The sequence below is a fragment of the Apus apus genome, chromosome 20 (genome assembly GCF_020740795.1).
Source record: "Apus apus isolate bApuApu2 chromosome 20, bApuApu2.pri.cur, whole genome shotgun sequence".
NCBI classification, from domain to species: domain Eukaryota; kingdom Metazoa; phylum Chordata; class Aves; order Apodiformes; family Apodidae; genus Apus; species Apus apus.
In genome coordinates this window covers 3,686,369-3,709,461 of record NC_067301.1, presented here as the reverse complement: position 1 = coordinate 3,709,461, position 23,093 = coordinate 3,686,369, and the positions used below count along the sequence as shown (strand labels likewise).

The following is a 23,093-nucleotide window of genomic DNA, read 5'->3' as shown; positions in this document are numbered from 1 at the left end:
CTTGCAGAAATCTTAGTGAAGCAATCCTGAAGTAATAAAAGGCTCATGGTATTTACCTTCCTTCATTCAGATCTCAAATGTTCTGGTGCTGCAACAAGTACTGCTGCAGGGGGTTGTTAGATTTACCAGATGTTAGACTGATCTCTACTCAGCCCTCCAAAAAACCCAAGCAATGAACAAACAAAAGTCACTGTGCAGCGCATCAGAAATATTTTTATTTCAAGTAACCTTCTCTCAACTCTCTCCATACCAAGCTTTCACTCTGTTTTTTCAGGTTCAGGAGTAACAATATTAAACCCCGTGTTAACAAGGAACACAGCACAACAGGTGGTGCAGCAGCAGTAAAGACTTGCGTGCATCTCAGGGCTTTTTGAAGCCATCCCTTGTTGTTGAGTAGTCTAGTGGGATGTGACCTAAGCCTTGGGTTCTGGTGAATTACAGAGTCTACAGGAACAGAAGACCTGGTCCTAGCTATGAAGTTCTGGTATTGACAGGCTTGCAGTTCTGTGGATGCTGCCAGATAGGGTTGTTCTCTGCTGCCTTTGGGAGCTAGGTTCATTTTTCTTTTCCTGCTACCGACAGGGAGAGGTCTCTGATTAGCCTCTGTATGTGGCAGCTGGTTGGAAAATACTGGAGGTAAATGCGGCAGGATCTGGATTGCAAGACTTGTGGCAAGTATCCTTAGTAAATTCTCACTCCAAGCTGTGTAATGTTGTCTAGGTGTAGTGGTATAAAGCTCTTGCTCTGTCTTTTGTTTTTTTTTCCTCTTGTCCATCCTATGTTGGCTTCTCACTGCATTTGACTTCAGCTTTGCAGCCTGTGGGTCGGTGTTGTCATGAGGCTGGTAGCTCTGGCTCTGCAGTTTGGGATGATGGATGGATCAAGGGGATGGGGAATATTCTGAGGGATATCCTGAATAAACTTTGTCACTCTGAATATCTGCAACTCACGTTTTCAAGAGCCAATGATAGATAGGGAAAGAATGTGGGAGAAAGTTGGTAACAGATGTTCTTAGTGTTTTCTGAAACTTAAAGGTTAAACTTCTGGGTGCCTCCCCAGTGAGGTCGAGCCCATGGAGTTAATAAGCTTTATCAGAGGAGGTGGGATCTTTCGAAGTGCAAGCTGTGTAGAAGCTTTTATTTTGTGTGTTTGAAGCAGGCATGCCTGTATTAGGACTACAGTGCTAGTGCTGCATTTTGATCCATGCAGTTTAGCACTTTGCTCTGTCTGCTACAGCTGAGATTTCATTTTCCTAAAGTTGTCTTAGCTATTTTTCACAAATTATCTTGAAGGTTCTCTTAATGTCAGCTTTTAAACCTCATGAGTATATGGGGGAATCTTCATGGGCTGTTTTGTGGTTTTTGTTTTGTTTTGGTTTTTTTTAACAATTTAATCCCATGCACTAAAACTGAGTTAAAATTCTTCCTTGACATCAAAATTAAAAAAGTTCCATGAAAGTAACTCCAGTTGTAGCAGTTGCAGCACATACTTCCTTTAATCTGGTATTTGCTGAAAACAGTGCCTTTTTATCTGGCAATATGAGACTAACAGCTTACAGAATGGTCCTGTTGTGTGTATTAAGACTGGTAACACATGACCAAACAGATCTTGTTAAAAGATTTATCTGTCCAGCTTAAGTGAGAAGCTCTCCTCTATAATTGTAGTCACCCTGCATGGTTAGATGCCTCCTGTTTCAGTCTCATAGCATTTCTGTTGGACTTGCTTTCACATTATCTTTAAAACCTGACTCTTTAATACAAGTTAAGAGGTTTAAGTACTTAATGTACAAAGAGGTGGTATGGATGCCTTTTCCTCTGATAATGGTTTCCAGGTGTATAGATCAAATAACTGCAGAGCTGAGGGTAATGGGCAGCAGCAGTTTGGCCATTTTAATAACTCCCCATGCCCAGATCTGACATGAATGTTTTAACAGAAGTAAGAGCATTTGAATGTGATTTGGAGTTGTTGGGATCTGTGTTTTCTGGTAGAAAGCAGAGGACAGAAAACTTGAGTGAGTAGCTCTGCAAACACATTTCTGGCTTATGTTTGACTTCTAAACAGTTTAAGATAACAAGGACCTTTAATGTTTGATGGCACATTGGATGGAGATAAAAGAATTAGCCCATCCTGGACATAATGAACTTGGCTAAAGGGACATATCCTGAGGCTCTAGTTAAAAAATAACAAACAAACAAAATCTTAAGAGTGTGGCTGCAGTGCAGCTAATATTTTTCCTCAAGGTTTTCAACTTGGGATTGAACAAACAATGGCTGGAAGCTATTTCCTCCACTCCTTCGTGTACCAGGCTCAGCCACTGTAAAGTGCATGTTCCCCTTTTAGCTTAAATGACTTTTTTCCTGATATTAATCTCTAAAAAATTCCCTATGGAAAAAGCAGTAAACCTGTATCAAAGGCAGTTAATACTCTTCAACCTGTGGGTGCTGTAACTGGAATTTCTTTCCTGTAGTATGATGACAGAAGCAGCTGCTTTGGTGGTTTTTTGGTATAGTGAAAATGAGGAGCTGCCAATGAGTAAAATTACTGGAAACTCAGGCTACAGAGCTTGCCAAAAACCACTTAAGATTTTTCAGTGTATTTGCTTCTACTGCCCTAATCCAGATTTAAACATCTGTGTGGTTGCTGAGTTTGGCAATATGGATGAGGTATTATCCCAGTTTACTTTCGAGAGGGAAAAAGAAGGCTTGCAATATTTTTCTCCTTTTTGTGATGGTGTTAGCTCTATATATTCCATATTTATGCATAATTACGTATAGAATGATTAAAGTGCTTAGCCCACTGCAGCATCTGTAACCGTTGAATAATGTTGAGTTAGCAGATGTGTTTACACAGTATTTACGTTTTGGTCAAGAGTGATTAGGCAGCAGTGAAGCTTTTTGAGTATGGAGTTGGTAGTTTTCTGCCATTCCAGGGTGGTTGGTGGGTGAAGTAAGAATGTGTGAGGGGAATTAGAAATAATTAAGTTCAGAGGACGTGATATTTCAGTTGTGAGAAACTTTCTGCTCTTACATTTGAAGAGATCCTTCCAAACATGGGGTGTATGCTTCTGTTTTTAAATCACTATTTGCTTTTTGTTTCTGGTGTCAGTAAATAAAAAGTGGGGAGGTAGCAAGGGGAAGTGGTGTATTTCACTGCAGAGGCAAAATATATCTTGGAATCTTTAAAACCTGCTTAAAAATAATAAAGATTATTTATAAAATGCTTCTTTGTGGTAGTAATTGCTTAATCTTAATTAGGTGGTTGCTGATAAAAACGTTTTTTCTTTGCTCTTCCAATAGTCCTGTATTACTGCTACACATTTGAGGTCATGTAACAGGATCTTTTTTTCTCTAGTTGTTTTCTTCATAGTTGTGGTGCAACTACTCTTAAGGTTATGTGACTGCTTTATTCTTAGAGAGACAAAAGTAGTAATTTTACGATTATGTTGGTTTAATCCTGCATTATTTTTTTAAATGGAATATTTTTTTTTGTAAAACAGTCTTGGAAATGTGATTTTTTTTTTTTTTTTGTAAGATAGTAGAATAATGCTTGCAATGAGATTTCCTCACTTGCCTTTTAATGCTAGTCAAACTAGATGGAGGCTTTGATTAGATGAAGAGGTTTCCTATACTGTTCGTAAGTACATTGGCTGTGAAAATTACTTTCATATGGGTTCTCCTGACACAGGAGCTAGGAGGAGGGTGGGAATTTGGCTGTATTGGTAGCTGGAAATTTCATAGGTGAACAGAGTAACTGAGCAATTTGTGGTATATGCAAGTTCTTGCACAGCCCTACGGTAAACTAAATCATTACAACCTGTGTGTTGGTTTATTCAGTGTTTCCATCATGATGTTGTGCAACTCAGACTTTACATGACCTTAAGAACCAGTGGGATCTCTGCTGGTGAGAAGCCTAACTGGTAATGTAAGATGTGTATCTGCTTGTGAGCAAGAGTTCCATGTTGTGTTGTCTCATAATGATATTGGACTGGGCAAGTGCTGCTTAGATGCTGCTGAAACATTCTTGACTTGACTGAAAACAAGACAAAAAGACTTGCTCCTTGACTTTTTTCCTCTTAAGTTCTGCAAAATTAACTTGTAAACCACTTTCAAGCTTTAAAAAGCAGGAGAGGGTACTGATGTACTACAAGTAAGAGGAGAAGCAATGGAAAAAGCTCTGAAAAGAATGACTGGTTGGGTCTTAAGTTTCTTGTGATTTTGTACCTAACTCAAAAATTGAGTCTGGGGCTAGTATGAAAGAAGTGGCTGGATTTTATCCAGACTTGGTAACATTTTTGGTGTGTTCTGTCTACTTTAAGTTTCTGATCTCTAAAAAGCACATAAAGATCTCTTGTACATAGGTTGAGATGCCACTCCTTCTAATTTTTAGGTTGCCCTGGGAAAATAGTTTTAATAGAAAATGAATAGATTATTTACTCTCTAAAGTGACTTTTGTATCAACAACAAGAGAAGAAACCCTCAAGCTTGCTATTGGGGGATTTCCTGGCCTCTGGAAATTTAAGACATTTTTTATTGAGTCCCTGTAGACCATTGCTATCACTATTATCTGCAACTTCTCTGGCAATTGACAGGTTCATTGTAATAGTCTCTACTGGAGTTTCATTGGATTCCCCGTGTGTGTTATCAGAATGATGGCAGCTGCTGTAAGGAGGAAAGAAAATAGAATAATTTCCTACCTGGATGATCAGTTCGTTCAGGAAATGCCTGAGAGATTCAAGGCACAGCCTGAATTGTATCAGCAAAAGCAATTTGTCTCTCTCTGGCTATTTCCATTGCTGGGAATAGTAGTCAACAGGGACGAGAATATTGTAGTCTCAGATTCATGTCAGAGTGAAGGAATTTCAAATACACAGGATCACTGACTTCTCAGCTGACTCCTTAAAAATCCTAATAGTCTTTTTCCTTCTCTAATGTGTTTTCAGATGGTTAATGTATGAACATTCAATCTTTTTGGGTCCCTGGCTTCCACACTATACCATTCTACACAGTGGACTAATTTCAAGTTGCACCAAATAGTAGCTTCCTGAAAACTTAGGAACTGGGTGTTGGTAAATTCAACTTTATCCTGAATTGATGAACTAAGGAAAAAAGGTTGCTTCCCTTTCTGTGTTGGATGCACCCTTTTTGAAATACCCTTCTTTCCTTAATATTTACTAAACAAATTGTATGTTGTGATTCTTGTTCAGTAGTAACTGTAACTGCTCAGACTGTTGCTATCAAGCAGTATTAAGAGGCACTTCGAAATAATTCAATTGGTGGAGATTTGCTAGAGCCCTTCCAGAGAAAGGACCAAAAATTCTAATGTGTGTGCTGCTGGCTGTCAGGTGTCATGCGACCTGTCAGTCCAGCTCATTTTTATTTGACCAATATAAAGGACTTTTAAAAGAAACCCAAAATTGAGAGTCAAAAGACTAAAGGATATAATTGCATAGGGCCAGTGTTCTTTACCTTTCATTTGTTAACTGTATTGATTACATGATCAGGGAAGTAAAACCACAGGATTGTCTCTGCCCTTCCTGTTCCCCAGCAGGAAACAATGTGTGGGGGTGACGAGTAATAAAATCATCTCCATGTGCTTTGCTGTTGGTAAAGCAAGTGTGAAAGGTCATATTGTTGGTACATGGGAAAGCAGATTTTGTTAGTGCCTGTGTAACTCCTGTGGTTTGGTTTGGTTTCAATTAATTTATTCCTGTAATCCGTGGATTACAGGTTAGCTCTATTTTTGGAAAAGCAGGATAGGGAGGAGACTTCCCGACAGCTTGCCCTGGAGGTGGCAGATGGCATTTCTTACCCTGCACCAGCTTTGTAGGGCATCCATTACTAGTGGTGGTGAGATGTAAAACATACATGTTCTCAGTGGGCACTTCCCATCCAAGAAGTTGTTATAGTTCTGTGATGAACAAAAGAACTTCTTAAGGAGTTGTGAGAACTTCTTGAGGACAGAGGTAGCTTTCAGACATTTTGCAGACACTTGATAAGTTACCACCTTGTGTTTTGCTGTCTTTTCTTTAGGATGTGGGGTTTTCTTTGGGTTTAATTTTTATCTTGAGAAATTGAAAGAACTTTGAATATTAACATGGGCTTTTCCCCTCTTTCTCCCCCCTCCTCCTTCAAGAACCTTTTTAAAACGCTGGGGTTGTTGGAGTGGTTGAATTTTTCCTGGATTTGAGTGAGAAATTCAGAAGACTGAAGCCCAGGCTCACTGTCTACCTTTCACGGAGGCCCAGCCGTGAGAGGACAGAAGAAGGCACGTGGCGAATCATGACAGCAGACAAAGAAAAAGACAAAGAGAAGGACAGGGATAGAGACCGGGATAAGGAGCGAGACAAGCGAGACAAGGTGAGGGAGAGCGAGAACTCGCGTCCTCGGCGCAGCTGCACCTTGGAAGGAGGCGCCAAGAATTATGCAGAGAGTGACCACAGTGAAGATGAGGACAACGACAACAACAGTGCCACCACTGAGGAGTCGACAAAGAAAAGCAAGAAGAAGCCACCCAAGAAGAAGTCCCGATACGAGAGAACAGACAACGGTGAAATAACGTCCTTTATCACAGAGGATGATGTTGTGTACAGGCCTGGAGGTAAGAAGTTCTTGTGTTTCCTTTGCAAACGATTGTGCACCAGAGCTACCAGTTGGTTGGCTGCAGCAGAGAACACAGTTTCTGTCTGTTAATTCAAATTATGATTGTCCTAGGGGCAGGTCACCACAGCTCTGTTGGAGACAAATATGGATATGCCTTGCAAAAGTTTTCCACGATACCTTATAATATCTGGTTTGCTGGAATGAACTGAGCTACTCTGAAAAAAAGCCACCCTTTTTAAATTTAAACTGCGTTAATTATCTGTGTATCATATGGAATCTCTGTCCCTGGAAATTTCAAATCTAAATTGGATGAGCACTGAGCACTTCTTTCCAACTTAGAAATGAGACCTGATCTGAGCTCGGTGGCCTGTACAGGTATCTTCCAGTCTTTCTGACAAGTTTTCCTGTGACTCTGATTTCTTTGTAGAGCTCCTCTCCTGTCTTCTGTTTGTGAAATATAAATCCAATGACTTAAAGCCTCACACCTATGATGCTGTTGATTTCATGCCCCTCATTAATAGCTAAGCTAATGCCTATGCACAGCAGCTCGGCTACTGGTCAGAACTGTGCCAGTATCAGCAAGTATCTCAGAGATTTTGGGGACTGAAGCAGAAGCTTGCAGTGTGCTCTGGATGTCTTGGACCTGTCACTTATTGCTGCTAAGTTCATATAAGGTTTTTAGGGTCTTGTGTAAGGTTTCAAGATCTAACCTCTGGCTGCTGCCAGCTAATTATTCCTCAAAATGCAATTGTGCTTGAGAAAGAGACTATTCAGCTAGCTCTATTCTTCATTTTTTAGTAGGAATTTTTGTGTTCATTTACACAGCATTTTTAAAGTGTTGATCACAGCTGATTGTTTCACCACAAGAAATAGTTATGTTTGGCTTGACTGTTCAAAGCACTAGCTTAAGGGCTCTGGAAGTTTTATTACTTTTCTGTGAAATAATCAGCATGCTGGAGCAAAGCAGAGATGGCTTCAAAATCACAACTGTGGAAACGAATGAGGTAAAATCTTGTCTGTTTTTTCCATGAGGTGCTGTGTATCTCAACTACTAAAATCTCATTGTGTGAGTACAGATGTAAAGGTTTCAAATGCTCTGTCCAGTTGTAGTTTCTGCAAATGCTCCAACGTGCAGGTTGTACGTGTGGGCAGTGTCAGCTGCAGAGATGGGCTGAAATGCTGCTTGTGGAGGTGTAGGGTTCCATACTTGTGGTTCCAAGTGCAAGCTGTAGAGTCTCTTTTCACTCTAGATCTACCAGTTTGTCAGAATAGCTTATCTGTTGAAATATCATTTCAAACCATTCAAAAGATAAATCTGTCTCTTGGCCAGGGCTTGTAGCTGTGTGGTATCTGTTTCTTGAGCAATAAGGAGCCTGCAGAAGCATCAGCTTGGGTGGCAATCTTATTTTCAGTGTCAAAGGATGAAAAATACTTCAGAATCTGTGAAGAAAAGCTGTTGTGTGGGCCCAGGAGTACAATGCAATACACTGGCTTTATTGCAGGACTCTGCTTAAAATTAAGAGGGGAAAAATCAGTTTGTGATCCCAGTTTCCTCCTGCAGTAGGATGGAGAAGCATTAGCACTCTTTTAAGCAGTAGATGCAGTGGTTGGTGTATCTCTGATGTAGCAGCATTCAGAGAGGTGTCTTTGCAGAGCAGCAGGAATCAGTTACTGTAGTTATACAGAGTTTGCACCTTTGCCAGATGATTGACAAAGGAGGGAAGTGCTGTAGTGTGGGAAGAGCTTGGGTTGTTTGTGCTGTGTTTTTGATGAGAGTATCCATGCAGAAGAGAAATCTTTATATACAGACTGGCAAGAGCCTCAGGTATGGCTTGTACCCTCTCACTTGCCAGCAATTCCACACTGGAGGAGGTTCTAGTGATGGACTGAAACACAAGGTAAAGCCTCAGTCACAGCACAGGCATGGAGAGGGGTCAGAGAACCTGCACACAGCAAATACTCTGTAAGCATCAGTACCAAGTACCACCTTAGGGAACTTCAGAGATCACACATGGTTGATAGTGTGTCAGAACCATCTTCTTTAACAAGCAGAACACTTCATCAGATCTATTTGATAAGGGAACTTGCTGCTTGGGGAGCAATTCCTCCCTGTGTGAGTGGTGTTTGGGGTTTGGAAGAGGTTTCATGATGTGGTAGAGGATTTGAAGGCTCATATCCAGTCTCAGCTCAGACTCATGGTGGCCACAGGCAGCCTGTGTAACTTGCTGTTTGCTCATCTCTGTGCTGCTTGAAGAAAATGGAGAAGTGCTTGTATCTGACCTGAAGAGGTTATCTGGAGGAAAGCCACGGAATTAATGATAACTGAGATATTTTATACCTGTTTTGTCATTTTAAAATCTCCTTAATTAAATTTTACATTTTATTAGTAGTAAATAACATGAGGGGTACCCTAGCACTGACACTTTTCTGTTCACTTTGCTCTTTGTGTTTTTTAAAAACTTGTCTCTTGTCTTGAAAGCTGCAGAGAGCAATGAGGGGACACGTTATTCTTTAGTTCATCATGGGAGGGCCATGGGTTTAACTGAAACCTTAATTGACTCATTCTCTTTTTATAGTCATTTTAAAATTTTATTTAAAACATTAACAGAAGTGAGATCTTGAATACACATTCCAGTGCCTAACATATTCTAAAGCAGTTTTGGCTGCTTTTGCAGAAGTTGTTCTTGGTTTGTGTCTTTTGACTAAGTTACATAGAGGGAGATGCATTTGTAACTAAGGGTACAAATTTAAAAAATGAGGTATTAAGAGATTTTAATGAGATTTGCACAGCCAAGATTAGAAAGGTGAAAATTAAAGGTGTGTGCCCAACAGATAGCTGTCTTGAGCTTGAATCTTTTACATTTTAAGGAAAGGAAATCCTTTCCATTTGTTTCATTCTTGCTCTTAAGTACTCTGATATGGATGAATGTTCAAGGTCTGCATTTTTTACTGTGAAGTCCTTGGTTAAAATTTCATTCTGGTTACCCCATTGCTCCACGGTACTTACTCTAACACTTGATACTGTTTTTTGCTGTGCTAAGCTCAGCAGCTATATTTGAGTAATAGCAAATAAACTGTAAATAAATAGATAATCAAGATCATAGAGAATTTTTTCAAATTAGAGGTTACACTCTATTGTTCCTACATAAACACTATTCTTAATTTGCATCAATCTAATGAATGTATGCATAGCTTGAGACCATGTATTAAAATTGATTGAAGCTCAGACAGCACTATACAATTCATCTTCTCTGTTGGAAATCACAAAGGCCTATCCCAAAAGGTTGGTCCACTTCCCCACCTGGTCTCTTGTTTCCACAACTTTCCTTCCATTTCCCTCCAAGTGTAATCGGGTTTTGTTTTGGCTTTTTTCTCCTTTTTTTTGGGCACTTCTCACCTTGCTTTTGTCAAAATGACTATCATGGGTAGCAAATTAACTTTTACTGTAGTAGGTTGCCCAGGGAGGTTGTGGCTGCCCCCTCACTGGAGGTGTTGAAGGGCAGGTTGGATGAGGCTTGTGCAGCCTTTTCTGGTGGGAGGTGTCCCTGCTTATAGCAGGGGGGTTGGAACCTGATGATCTTTAAGGTCCCTTCCAGCCTTCACCATCCTGTAGCTCTGTGTGTATTCAGATTTGTTACAGGCTTCCTTAGCATAAGGTAGTTGCATCAGGGCTGAGATTTTTCTTTTTCCTTTTAGACTTGGATTATTTGATGTTGAATTTCCTTCCATTTCTAGTGCAGACTGAGTCCCTTCTATCCTGCTGGCTTTTGCCAGAATCCAGCATGGTCTGAGGAAAGGCCTGGTTCCCCATACAACTTGTATGCATGTGCAATCTGGTTAACACATGGTTCCTAAGTGGTTTTGCTCTGAAACTGGTGCTCTTGTTTTACAGGATGTTTTTTTGCAGTTCTGCTTTTTTGATTGTCAGACTGTAAGTCAGTTGGAATACTTTGATACTTTGCAAACCAGACGCTGTAACTGCATCTGTTATTTGGGTTAGGCAGGTGGTCTCTGTATAGGATTGTCTGTATAGAAGAAGGGAACAACCTAAGAGAAGTTCAGGTTCTGTGTGTTTCTAGAGAGTAAGTAAAACTGGATCCTGGTGATGAGGAGGTTTAATATATTTGTGGTGTTTATAGAGATGGGAGATGAATAGTTTGTACTCAAGTGCTGTCAGTCCAAGGGCTGTCAATGTATTGTGCTGGACTGCAGTGTCAAAGGGCTGTCCAGGCTTATTCCAAGTGCTGTGCTACTCCAAACACTCTTGAGTGGCTTTTGTATTGGTTCTGCCTTTGATGTTTGGTGCAGAGGATGACCTGCCTAGCTGAAGAGGGAGCCAGGTGGTGGACAACAAATATCATATCACAACTTGCAATTTCTGGCCAATGTAAGGAAAGATGAATAAGGGCAGCAACATATTTAGCCTTACAAAGACCTGAGAGAGGTATTTTTCTTGAGTGCTTTCAGCTTGTCCTTGAACATGGAGATTTTTTTTTCAATATCCCAATAAGTTGTTCTTATGAAGTAAATGGATTAAGATTCCAGAGAGGGTACATGGCAGAAATAACTGCATCAAACTAATAGCTGGTTATGTGAGTACTGTTATTGCCCTGTTCCTGGGTGTTCTCTGAATTCTTGTACACCTTTCTTGTGGAGGAAGCTGTGTGGACCCTGTCAAGTTTTACCCTCACTCTGGTCAGCATGTCAGGAAGAAGTATAACTATGTATTAAAGCCACAGACCTTAATACTGAGGATGTTGTTGCTACTGTGCAGACTGCAGTAATGTCATCAAGGTGGCACCTTGAATGCTGGATTGGAAAATCTTTGTTGGATGGAGGTCTTAAGTTGATTTGCAGCCTTAGGAAAACATGATATGTCACCTGGAGATGAGGGCAAAGTTGCTTGCTCTGCCTACGTAGAAACATTTAAAAGGATCTGCTGGAATTAAAAGGATTTATGAGGATCTGTTTCTACAGTGACATCAGTAGCTATATAAACAGCACATCAGCAAGAGGAATCAACATGAGGTAACACAAGGTGAAGTGCTTCTGTAGGGAGAATAGTGCATTATAGGACTTTATCATTTTCTAGCAAATTGGTTTGGAACAGCTTACATGAGAGGCTCTTTGTAGGTACTGTGAGATCTGTGTGAAGCTGGAAGAGGAGGTGCAGGGTGTTAGATGTGGAAGGTGTGGTTTGATATTGTGCAGGGAAAGGCAGAGTTAGCTTTATGTGGATCCTGGAATGCCTGCCTTAGTATACAAGAAAATAGGCATGTGGTTTTTTGCCACTTGGAGATGTTTTAGGCAATCACTGTTTGGAAGAGCTTTTTTCTTTCAAGGTGTGGGAAATCAATGCCACTAGGTTGAAAGTGAGATATTGCTACTGGAAAATATAACTTGAATTGAGTAATAACTTTTCTAGATTTATGGGTTGATGTCCCTTTAAAATTTTGTTAGATTTCTGTCCCTGAGTGCTGTTTAGGAGGCACCATGACCCCATAAGCTATTATCTGGACAGGCATCAGAGAAGGAAAGAGAGACTGAATTTGCAGGTCAGATGCACTGTTGTGAAATACTGCTGCTCAATGGTTACCAAATGTATCAAAGTGAAATCTTACATACTTTTCACTTTGATACATTCTGGGATTATAGAGTATGTGGCCATTCTTCAAAGGGAGCACTTCAGAAGCTCTGAAACAGTTTGCAGGCTTCAGTGGCTCAGGTTTTTGAAGCCTGCAGGTGTTGGGTTATTGCACTATCACAGTGAGCAAATAGCAAAAGATGGTTGGGTCATCTTTGTGGGAATGTGCAGGTCTGACATCCAAGTCTGTCCAGTGGGGTGTGGGCAGTGGGCTTCCAATCAGCAGAACTGGAATTACGGTTACCTAAGATCCAGTTGAACTGAGATTTCTTTTAGCTATCTTAAAATCCACTGACAGTTTGGTTAGCAAGCAAGGATTAGGACTTCTACATTTCTAAGCTGTAGTTTTTGCTAGTGTAATTAGCTGCTAAGAGGCTACAGGAAAGCTGGGGAAGGACATTAGACAAGGGCATGGAGTGATAGGAGGCAAGGGGTAATGGCTTTAAACTGGGAGAGTATAGAGTTAGGTTGGACATTAGGAAGAAATTCTGGAGTGTGAGGGTGGTGAGAGCCTGGCCCAGGTTGCCCAGGGAAGCTGTGGCTGCCCCATCCCTGGCAGTGTTGAAGGGCAGGTTGGATGGGGCTTGGAGCAACCTGGGCTGGTGGGAGGTGTCCCTGCCCATGGCAGGATGTTGCATCTGGATGATCTTTAAGGTCCCTTCCATTTCAAACCAGCCTGGAAGTCTGTGATTCCCTTTATTGCACGTGTGCCAACATGCTTTGCATTATTGTAACTGAGGAAATTGCTGAAATGGTTGTTACAATCTAGAAACCTCCCATCAGCTTTATAAAAATATCTACATATATAAACAAAGCTGAAGTGTTTCCTCCTTTGATTTACTTTGTTACTAAGTGGTAAACTGGTATTTGGGTTGAATGCTGGTGAAATTGAAAGGCAGGAATTTGGCTCAGTCTCTGACAGTGATTGGCTTGTATTTGACATTGACCAGTGTGTTTGTCATTCTTCTAGATTCTGCCTTCTATTAATTCTGACAGCTTTACCAGCTGAGAAAGGTGGCCATGCCAGAATTAAGTATAAAAATGCATATAATATGAGCGTGGGTTTTTTTTTTTCCTCTCTATAAACCTTGAAGTGTTTTTTAGGCTGATAAAGTTTTTTGAGAAAATAGTTAATTCTCTTCTAGGAAATGCTAAAATTTGAATTTTACTCCTGTGCAGAAGGAAGAAATGCAATGGCATTATTTTTTCAGCTGTAAGTTTTAATTTCAGGAGGTCTTTTAGAGACAGTTTTCTGTCTGCATTGTGGGTTGACTGGGTTTGTCACAGAGATGACTATTTTTCCACGTGTGGTCTTCCCTCAAAGCTTCATAGTTGAAATAAGTGTGTATTCTAACATGGTGAACTCTGAGTTTCCTTCTCCATGTGAAATTCAGGTTTGTTACCATCATAATTCTACATCATTGAAATAATTGGATAGTCATTGACAGACTCTCAGCTGCTGTAAATAGGAATAACCCCAGGAGCTGTGCTGCTTCATGTTATAAAAGTTCCCTTATTTTGCACACTTACACCACTGTTTCCAGCCTTTCTGCATATGTGAATAGTGGTGATGAAAACTGGTAACAATCTTGTTTGAGAAGAAGAGATTATATTTTGTTTCAGTGGAAACTAATACATTCTTTACTCTTTCCTCCTTTAGTAACTAAAGGAAAGGGGGGGGGGGGGGGGGAGAAGGCCTGGATTAGTAAGTGAGTCTTAATACATGTACAGAGGATTAACAAAATGCATAAAGCATTTAAAAATGCATAAAAGCATCACAGAAGGATTTTCCCTAAAGTTGATTGAAGTCTGTAGAGAAGTGGTTCCATGTGCAGCTGGAACTTGGGTTGTTTTTGTTCTGTACTATTGGATAGATCAATTGTAATTAGTTTTTATTCTTAGCATTTGAGATTTTAGGGAAAGTGGTTTTTAAAGATCAGGTGAGTAGGTGAACAATATTAATGTAGAAAATAATTAAGGTGACATGACAGCATATACTGACCAATTAACTGCGTGTAGCTGATTTTCTGTATGTGTGCTGTTAGCATAAGCAGAAAACACAACCCAAATGGGGGGAAAGCTGCTGCATTTACTGAGTTTGTGTTGACTCTTAACCATGGCAAGCACTGCTCTACGTGTGGGCAGCTGGTGGGGCTTGGCAGATGGAGTCTTAAGTGCAGATCAAGGTTGATGTAGCAAACGGATTCCTCTGGCTTTGTTTGGCTTTTGTGTATAAATCATGAAGAGCAACAAGCAGGAGTGAGTGTGCCTGGGGGGGCTGGTTGTCTGGGGACATTGCTTAGCCAGTCTTGGTCTAACTGGTGGCTTTTCATATTGTTTTGTTATGACATGGAACGGTGGCAGTGTTTTCATAACAAATGAATTGTGCAAGTGGAGAATTGTAGATAAGACTTTCCCCATAAGGTTATTGTTAATATTTTATCTGCGAGTCATCCCTCTGTTCCATTGTAACAAAACATGGATCACTAAAAGTACCAGCACTGACTGCTGTAATGAAGCATTACTAAAGCAACATGGATTACATGAACTCTACAAACATGTGCTGTGTACTACATGAACTTCATAACATGTTCTCTGAGAAGCTTGTAATGCAAAATATAAATACTTTGTAAAGCTGTGGTGGTTTGGAGCTGTTGTAGGGTGAACGAGAAACTTTTACATAAACACCTTGTTGAAATATTTCTGTGTGTGTGACTACAACAGCTATATTTGAAAATCTATGGTAGCCTTAGGTAACAAATATAAGCAAAATTGATGTTTTTTAAAGGAACAGATGTTTTTTCAGTGCTGCTAGGTATTTGTAGGTAGGTGAATATCAGGTTAGCAGACAATAGGAAGACTCACATAAGCTTACTTGTGAGTGTCTGTATTTGCTTCACTGCAGGCTCTGAGGCAGCTGCTGCAGCATTTGAAATACAGCATTGTGTGAAAATCATCCTCACTCAAGTGACACATGGAGTTTTCCCTTTCTGAACCCATGTTCCTGTTCAGGGCTGCACCAACAACTTCTCAAATGGATCACTCACCATCCATTTATCTAAGTTGGAAGATGAAGTGATGGGCCAATTACTAGGGAAACAGTAATGGCTGTAATTTTTTTCTAGTTGAGGGCTACACAAGTAAAGCTCATCCCTATTTTGATGAGGCATTGTGGTGTGTTGCACTTAATTATCAAAAGGGTAGCTAAGGGAGAGAAGTTAAGCAACCATTTGGTATTTGTGGTGGGTATGGGAATAGAAGAGTTTTCTCTTCCAAGTCCTTTTGGTGTGCTTGTGTTGCCTGCTAGAGCGTGGAGTTATAATTTTGCATGGTCCAACTGAAGAACTTCTCAAAGTCATTTAAAGATGCCAGTTTTCACATTAAGAACCACTTCACAGGCCAGCTGTTCACTGTTCATTTCTTCTAATGTCACCATTGACTCATTACCAGAACTTGAGAAGCACAAATTAATGGATGTGCTTGAGAAGAAATATTCTGTATCCTGAGTGACACATATTCTAGTTCCCGAAACTCTTCAGGTTTTTGTGTGGATTGGCCAATTGTGAGCACTGTTAGAAGGTGTTGTGGAGATAGTTCAGTTATTTCATGTAGACCGTGACAACTTCTGCTGGTTTCTTAAGTTTCCCTTCCTCCCTTGTCATGTATTTAATTGCAGAAGAAAATGGATTCTGAGGATAGCCTGGCATGAGTTGATGGCTGAGCATCTACAAAGTCTTTGCTTTCAGTGTGGATTTTTTTTGGCAACACTAATTTGTGTAAGAAAATGGTTTGTATCAAAATTGTTAGCGTAGTATGTCTGGATGCATCTGGCAAGAAGAGCTGTGTAGTGTTGTGGACGTGCATGAAAAGTGCAGAAAAATAATTGGTGTGGGAAATGATGTAGCTGGGTGCCTGAAGTGCAGAACAGTTGCTTTTATAAAATTGGGAACTGCAGCCTACAATTAGCTGTCATTAATTTTGTTGAATAGAAATATGTTCCATTTATTGTACAATCAGGAGCCAGGCTTGAATGAGTTTAAATAGATGAAATCTAAATTATACTGACAGTCCATTAAACAGCAGCAAAACCCCTTAAAGAAAATGGATTCGCTATGATACCAGTTTATAATAAAATCATTTGCCAAATAAGAACTATAGTCCAGGCATCAGGAATACTCCTGTGAGTTTCAAATGAGCAGAGTAAATTGGTTGAACCATTTATTGCAGAGCGGGGCTTTAGCACATTGTTTTCTGACAAGGAGCCAGCAGTGTTGCTTGAAATCTGCTCAGCAGGAAGTGACACTAAAAGATCAGACTAGCAATTTGTTTGTTGTCAGCCATATGGGGGGAAGAGGCAACTGTACAGCTCCCTACCTGTCAGTGGTAATATTTTTCTAGTTAAAACCATGTGTTTGTCATTCCCAGTGCATTCCTCCCTGTGTTTCTATGTTTGTACTAAACCATGGTGCCAAATGCAGTGCTGTAGGTAGAGCTCTGATTCCATTATTGACCTTTGTTTTCAAGGCTTTGGTAATTTTCCTGTATTTTGCAAATTCGGATTTTAACATTTAAAATTCATTGAATGTTAGAAGTATTTTTCTGATCCTTTAAAAGGAACCACTTGGTTACTAATGATCTGTAACTGCTAATACTGTGCTCTTAATCACAGAACTGTTCTGGGTGGTGATGGTGAAGGATTGTGGTATTTAACTTTAAGTACCTGCAGTGAAGAGCCCTGCTGCTTGGGGCTCCCCTTCCTTTTGGCTCGAGCAAAGATATTTCTAGAGAACAGTTCAGAATTGCCTGATCCTGCTTCCTCACTGGTTGGCAGAGGACACTAGGGCAACTAAGCCTTTTAATTTTATTCACCAGAATGGAGCAATGTAAATATCTTTTTAGTTGTGGGATGTAAATAACCTTTAATTATTCACCTGTGCCACAACTTGTATTCAGGATATGTACATATATCCACACACACACAGAGTGACTGTCTCCCTCTCAGGTCTTTATTTATATGACTCTAAAGTCTATAAATAAAACTCTCTCCCACAGAGCTGGGGTCCATCTGGATTTCTTCTTTCTTTTTCTTGTTTTTAATCCAGAATGGCTCACATGAAGCAAACGTGTTTTGCTGTGGTGCAACTTAATCTGGAGACCTCATGAGTCTTGGGATGATTGATTATGTGAGCCTGGCTATTTTTCTGGTTAGTTGTGAGAATGTAGGAGTTGATGCATGAGCTATTGAAACTTAGTGCTTGAGGAGCTTCCCCAAGTTGTACCTAAATAGTTTGAAGAAGTTGTTGGTTTTAATTTTATTTTTTTATAGACACCCATCATGTATTTTTTTCAGGACCTCTAATATAGCATATTTGAAGGAAAGCAAAATGAGGGAAAGAGTGTGTCAACCTGGAAGATGCTGGGATGTCAAAACTGGGCAGTGTGTGTATATTGGAGCTTTTGTTGCTTACAGCTGCACTGTGAAGTCTGAGCTAGTGACTGTTGAAATGATAGCAGGGGGTTGCTGACAATTCCTTGACACTGGCTTTCAAGGAATACCTTTCCTGTGGAAGTGTGGTGCTATGCAGAGAGCATAAGGCTTTGCTTCTTGGATGAGGCAAGTGTCTCATTGGGTAAAACATAAAAGGATTTTAATTGGGAAGATGGTTACTATATAGATCACAGCATTTAAGCTGATAAAGGTTCTAGTGTTCAGAAAAGTGAGGTGGTTGGGATTTTTTTCCAAAATATCATTAAGTCCATGTATTGAAGCTTTGCTTTTAAAAGCAGCTTTTAGTGTGGGAATATTAATGTAACCCTTCAGAACTAGGGCACATCTGGTGCATATCACAAGCCCAAAGGCATAATGACTCTGTACCATGTGTCATAGAAATACTTCATCTCCAGTGGGACATTTTTCACAAAATAAGAAAGTAAACAAAAGCACTCGTGGTTGGAGACAGAGGCAGTGGATCCCCACTAGCTATGCAGGGAACTTCAGATTCATTTTGCCATCACAGTGGCAGAGGTTATGGAAAACCCTTTTATTTATTTTCTTTTCCCCCTTTTTCTGTTGGAGGGTTTGCATGTTTGTCACTGGTAAACTGTGGTGTAACAGATCAGATGGTTAAGTTGTCTGAGGTGGCCTTTGGAAGTTGACATGTGGGTGTTATCTTGCTGTGGAGAAAGCCAGAGTGTGAATTTATAGCACCTCTGTTTCCGGTGTGGTTACTTGCTTCGTTCTTGCTTTTGTTTACTCATAAATGCAGGATGATGTGAAGATGATTATCCTTCAGTAAAAGAAATTAGCTTATACTTTGGTGAGTGTGTAAGGATGTTCAGAGCAACGATTTTTGCTTCCTGTATTTCATTCTGTAGCTGACTTCACAGTAATTTCTGTGTTGTTGTGCTGATTTTTTTCACTGAGTCAGATGTAAATAATCTGGCATCTCCTTTCGTGTTCTATTATGGGTGTGATTCTGTCTATAAAGGGGGTTGTGTCTTTACACAACTTGGATGAGTTGCCATAAAGTGGAAAAGCTTAATTACAGTTTTAAGCCACTTAGTCCATAGTTTTCTGTAATGAGATGAGTGATATTTTGAGTATTAGGTAGTACCTACTTGAAAATCCGGGGGGTAGGAATTGTGTATTGCCATAGAGCAAATTCCAAACCAAGCCATTTGATTGATGATATGTATAAATTAGAAAATTTATAGTCAGTTTGGTTGTTGTTGGGCTTTTTAAGTGGAAAGACCTGAATGTCAAGCGTAGTAGAAATGAATATTAATGTTGGAGGAGCAAATAGATGTCTGAAATATGCCTGTATTGTGAATTCTTTTCTAGAATAATAGATGTTGAACTGACCAGAATTTCTTTCAGGTGTCTGAAGGGAGAGTGCATATGGGTTCATTGTGGCTTAGGCTGACAAAAACAGCCTCAGGCTTCAGACTTCATTTAGCGTGAAGAGAGTACATGTCACTCAATTTGTATAAACATGCTGATCAGTGAAAGCATTCAGAAGCAAGTAAACTTGTCTGGATGAGAAGCATCTTTGTGATTTCAAGTTTTTTAGCTGTTTTTTGATGACAAATGGGGCATCTCTTGTAGCTGTCACCAAGTGGCAATAGATGCTTGGACACAAAGCAGCCTGAGCAATAAGTGATGAGAATTGAGTGAATTTGTCAAAGTTTATGCAGCAGTTCTCTGCACCCATATAGAGATAAAAGTGTTCCAGGAGTATGTGATCAGTGGGGTGAAAAGGGTGCAGTAGCACATTCTAGTGCTAAGATTAGGAGGGGCAATTCGGTATCTTTCCTGAGTTTCAGTCCCCTCTAGGCAGGTTTGTTGCATCAGAAAAAAAAGATACATAGTTTTTCTTTATTGCTTGGGTCCACATCGAAGCTGTTCTTCAAAATAACATTTGTATTTTGAATTTCTGGTAAGTGAAAGTAATTGCTCTTCTCGTTGAGTTTTGAGTGGCTGATGTGAAAGCAACTATAAAAGTTCTCCTTTTGGCATTTTTCCAGTTTCTGGCGTTCATGACATTGCTTTGCGCCTGGATAAACTTGTTGTCTTATCTGTATTGGCCTCTATTGCTTTGGAGACATCTTAACTGGATGTCATCTTTGTTTTAAATCTTGGCAGGCAGCCAGCAGTGCCTTACTTAAATGCTATATACCAGTGAGTCAACATGTTTGCTTTATCCATGGTAGATGCTAGATTCTCTTTGTGTCAACCATTTCAGGGGGATATTTAGCTGTTTGTTCTGTGTGCTGTCTGATGGCTTGTGAAAAGGAGGCTTGCAAACTAGATATTTAAAAACCAAGCTTGGAAGTTCTGGTGGTTGCCTGTATCTGATATGTTGTAGCTTTTTATACACCTACTCCAGTGAATCCTGAAAAACTTCCCACAAATGAGTGCTGGGATGTGGATGATTAACCTGGGATGCTGAGCAGGTAGTTTGAGGGCTGACTTAGTGGAATGATTAGCCAAGGAAGTCTGGGACAATAAAATGGTGCAGGAACACTTTGATTAAATTGATTCAGCTTCTGAATAAACTGGATTGACTCACACTGTATCATTGCAAGGAGGTGAAGTGGATTAAGAGCCTGAGCTATAACTGACAGCTACTATTCTGCTATGAAATGTCCCAATGTAGGGTTTTTACAGCATGAAGTATTACACTGTAACTTGCAAGTTCCTTTCCTTGCTTCATCAATAAAACCCAAACCAACCTCAGAAACACAGCTCTCTGAAACCTTGTCCCATCACCTGACTACTTCAGGCAGTGTTTTCTTGCCTGTAAAATGAAGGCATTGGTGTTTTTCTAGAATACTGGGATGATCTGGTGTTACTGGCTGTGACTGGGCTTGTAGCCCAAAGCAGCAAGGCCAGTCCTGCCTGGCTGCAACACGCAGTGCAGAATTTTGGAAGAGGTGCCAACTGCATCTAAAGCTTGGTTTGCTAGCAAAGTTGCTTTGATCCTGGCAAAAGATCAGTTATTGGAAATTACTGAAGATGGGTACTGTGTGCCTCTGTCTCTCCTTAGAACAGGGTACTATGCTGCTGCCACGTGTAGAACTAGATGCACAGCCATGTCATTCTGGCATATTATCACAGGTTTGAAATACCTAAGTTTTTTCCAGCTTGGTTGATGTATCTACTAAGACTCTGCATTTTTGATAGTGCCGAGGAATTCCTGCTTTAAATTAATACTTGAGTTACCTCTCAGGGGTGACATAATTCCTGAGTGCAGGCTGGGTTTCCAATTATTAATGAAGGGTTTTTTTCTTTCAGGAGGAAAATGTTTTATTTCTATAAACAATGGCAATCCATCCTTACAAACAAGAACTAGAAAAAACTTGTCTTGAAGAACTTCTGGATTTTACAAGACATGAAACAGGGTATTAGTTGTGTATTGAAACATGTCTTATAAAACCCTAAGACTTCAGACTTTTTCTGTAGAAATATAAATAGGCCCATGGAGAATCACTTGTAGAATAGCTGGTGCTCTTTGTCTTCTGTCTCTTGAATAGCAGTTACTATCTGAATATAAAAGGAGGAGGCAATGACTGTACTTCAAATATTTGTTTGGCTTTGGCAGTAGCATATTTGCCTTCTAGCAAGCTGTGTGTGAATTTTCTGCTTTCTAAGGTCATTATTATTAATCAGGCACTTCTATCCCATCCTTGCTGTAATTTTATTCTGAGGCACTGCTTTTGTTGGGGGTATTGCCAAGACTGTTTTTAATGCAGCAGACCTTATTTTACAGCAACCATGTAGAGTCCAGTTGTCAAAAGCAAACAAATAATTACTCAGTTTCTGTCATGTCAAATGTAATTTGAGAAAGCCCAGTCCTTCCCTGAGGTAAATCTAATTTAGTTTGCTGCATTTCATCTATGATTGGTTTTCTTCACAATTAGAAGAGAAAAGATGTTAGTGCTGGGTTCTTAATAGCAAGCTAACCACAAAAGATTAGTTTCCTGTCTCTTATTTTGATCTGGTTCGTAGGTTGTGACCTGGTCATTTTTTATTAACTAAACTCTGAATGGTCTTCTATGACTTCCTTTGTTTTTTCTAGGAAAATGTCTATTCAAATAAAAGTTAATTTTTATGCAGTTAATTCCCTTATTATCATCATAAAGCATCTAGCTTCTATATTTAGAGCACACTTGGAATAAATTACATGTTATGCAAATGAAATGGTGGCTCTTTCTAAGCTTAAGCTGTTTTTAATTTATCCTGTTTTCATGTTCTTTCTTGGAGGTGCAGAAGTTAATTTCCATTATTGTAAAATCTTGTTTTTTTCCAAGATTGCGTATATATTGAAAGTCGCCGGCCGAATACCCCGTATTTCATCTGCAGCATTCAAGACTTCAAACTGGTAAGGAAAATTTTCACATCTTCTCCTTTTCCCTGCCCTGTTCTCCAGTGAGATGGCAATATTTCTTAGTCTGTTCCTTCCTGTAGCTCCTTGCTCCTTCTGAATAAATCTTCAGCTTCTGAAATAGTAGCTGGTTTGCTATTAAGCCAGTGATCTATCTTTGGTATAGACTTATATACACTTAACTAGGTTGTAGAGTTCAAATGATGGTCTGAACCATTGCACGGTGTTGTAATCCACAGAAATATTAGCTGGAAGTGGAGTGGTTTTGGGAATTTGTGGCTCAGTAAGTTAAGTTTTTCCAGGGAAGTTTGGCTGTGCCTTCACTCCGCTTTACATAGCATAGCTGTGCCAGTGGGAGCCCGTGGACTGAGCTGGGGAGCCCGGGGTCTTGGGTGGTGACAGTTGGGAGTGCAGAGACACTAGACCAGTATGACAAGCCATAGAATGACAGAATGCCAGGTTGGAAGGGACCTCAAGGATGATCTGGTCTGACCTTTCTAGGTGCTACTATAGTTTACAGGAGTCTGTATCGATTTGAGAAAATACAAGATAATATTTAGGAATGCTTTAGCACTTTATTCTTTACAAATGAGAAGTTGGGGCCTTCCACAAGAACAAATGACTTGGAGTTGTGATTTGCCCCTTTTAAAGTGTACAGGTACAAGGTTAAACATGACCCTTCCCAGGGTGCTGTAGCTGCACAGGAGCCACTTGCTTTGGGCAGAGAGCAGGGCAGGAACCTGCAGCCTCTGACACAAGGGGCACCCACGCTGGTTTGAGCTTTGTGGGGCTTTGGGGCAGTGTAGGTGGGGTACTTGGCAAAAGTAACTTTTAGCTGATCATCTGGCTGGCGTTGGTTTATGGAAGTTCTGAGTATGTAATAAACTGTCCTTATAGTCTGCAGGCATAGATCACCTACTGTCCGTTACTATCAGAATGTATCTTCATTTCAAGCTTTCTCACTCA

The 23,093-nt window shown here is 40.1% G+C and overlaps 1 protein-coding gene across 5 annotated transcripts in view; it reads left to right on the top strand.

Annotated features, from left to right (window-relative positions):
- RERE (arginine-glutamic acid dipeptide repeats) overlaps positions 1 to 23,093 on the top strand; it is a 216,681-nt gene that overhangs the window by 59,721 nt on the left and 133,867 nt on the right. For 4 of the 5 annotated variants that reach the window (XM_051637085.1, XM_051637084.1, XM_051637082.1 and 1 more), the window contains exons 2-3: positions 6,133 to 6,597; positions 22,054 to 22,124. In XM_051637085.1, coding sequence (XP_051493045.1) covers positions 6,279 to 6,597; positions 22,054 to 22,124 — 390 coding nt within the window. In that variant the 5' untranslated portion in view covers positions 6,133 to 6,278. Of the gene's footprint in view, positions 1 to 6,132; positions 6,598 to 22,053; positions 22,125 to 23,093 lie in introns of those variants that run through there. The other variant, XM_051637086.1, reaches the window with a different exon arrangement.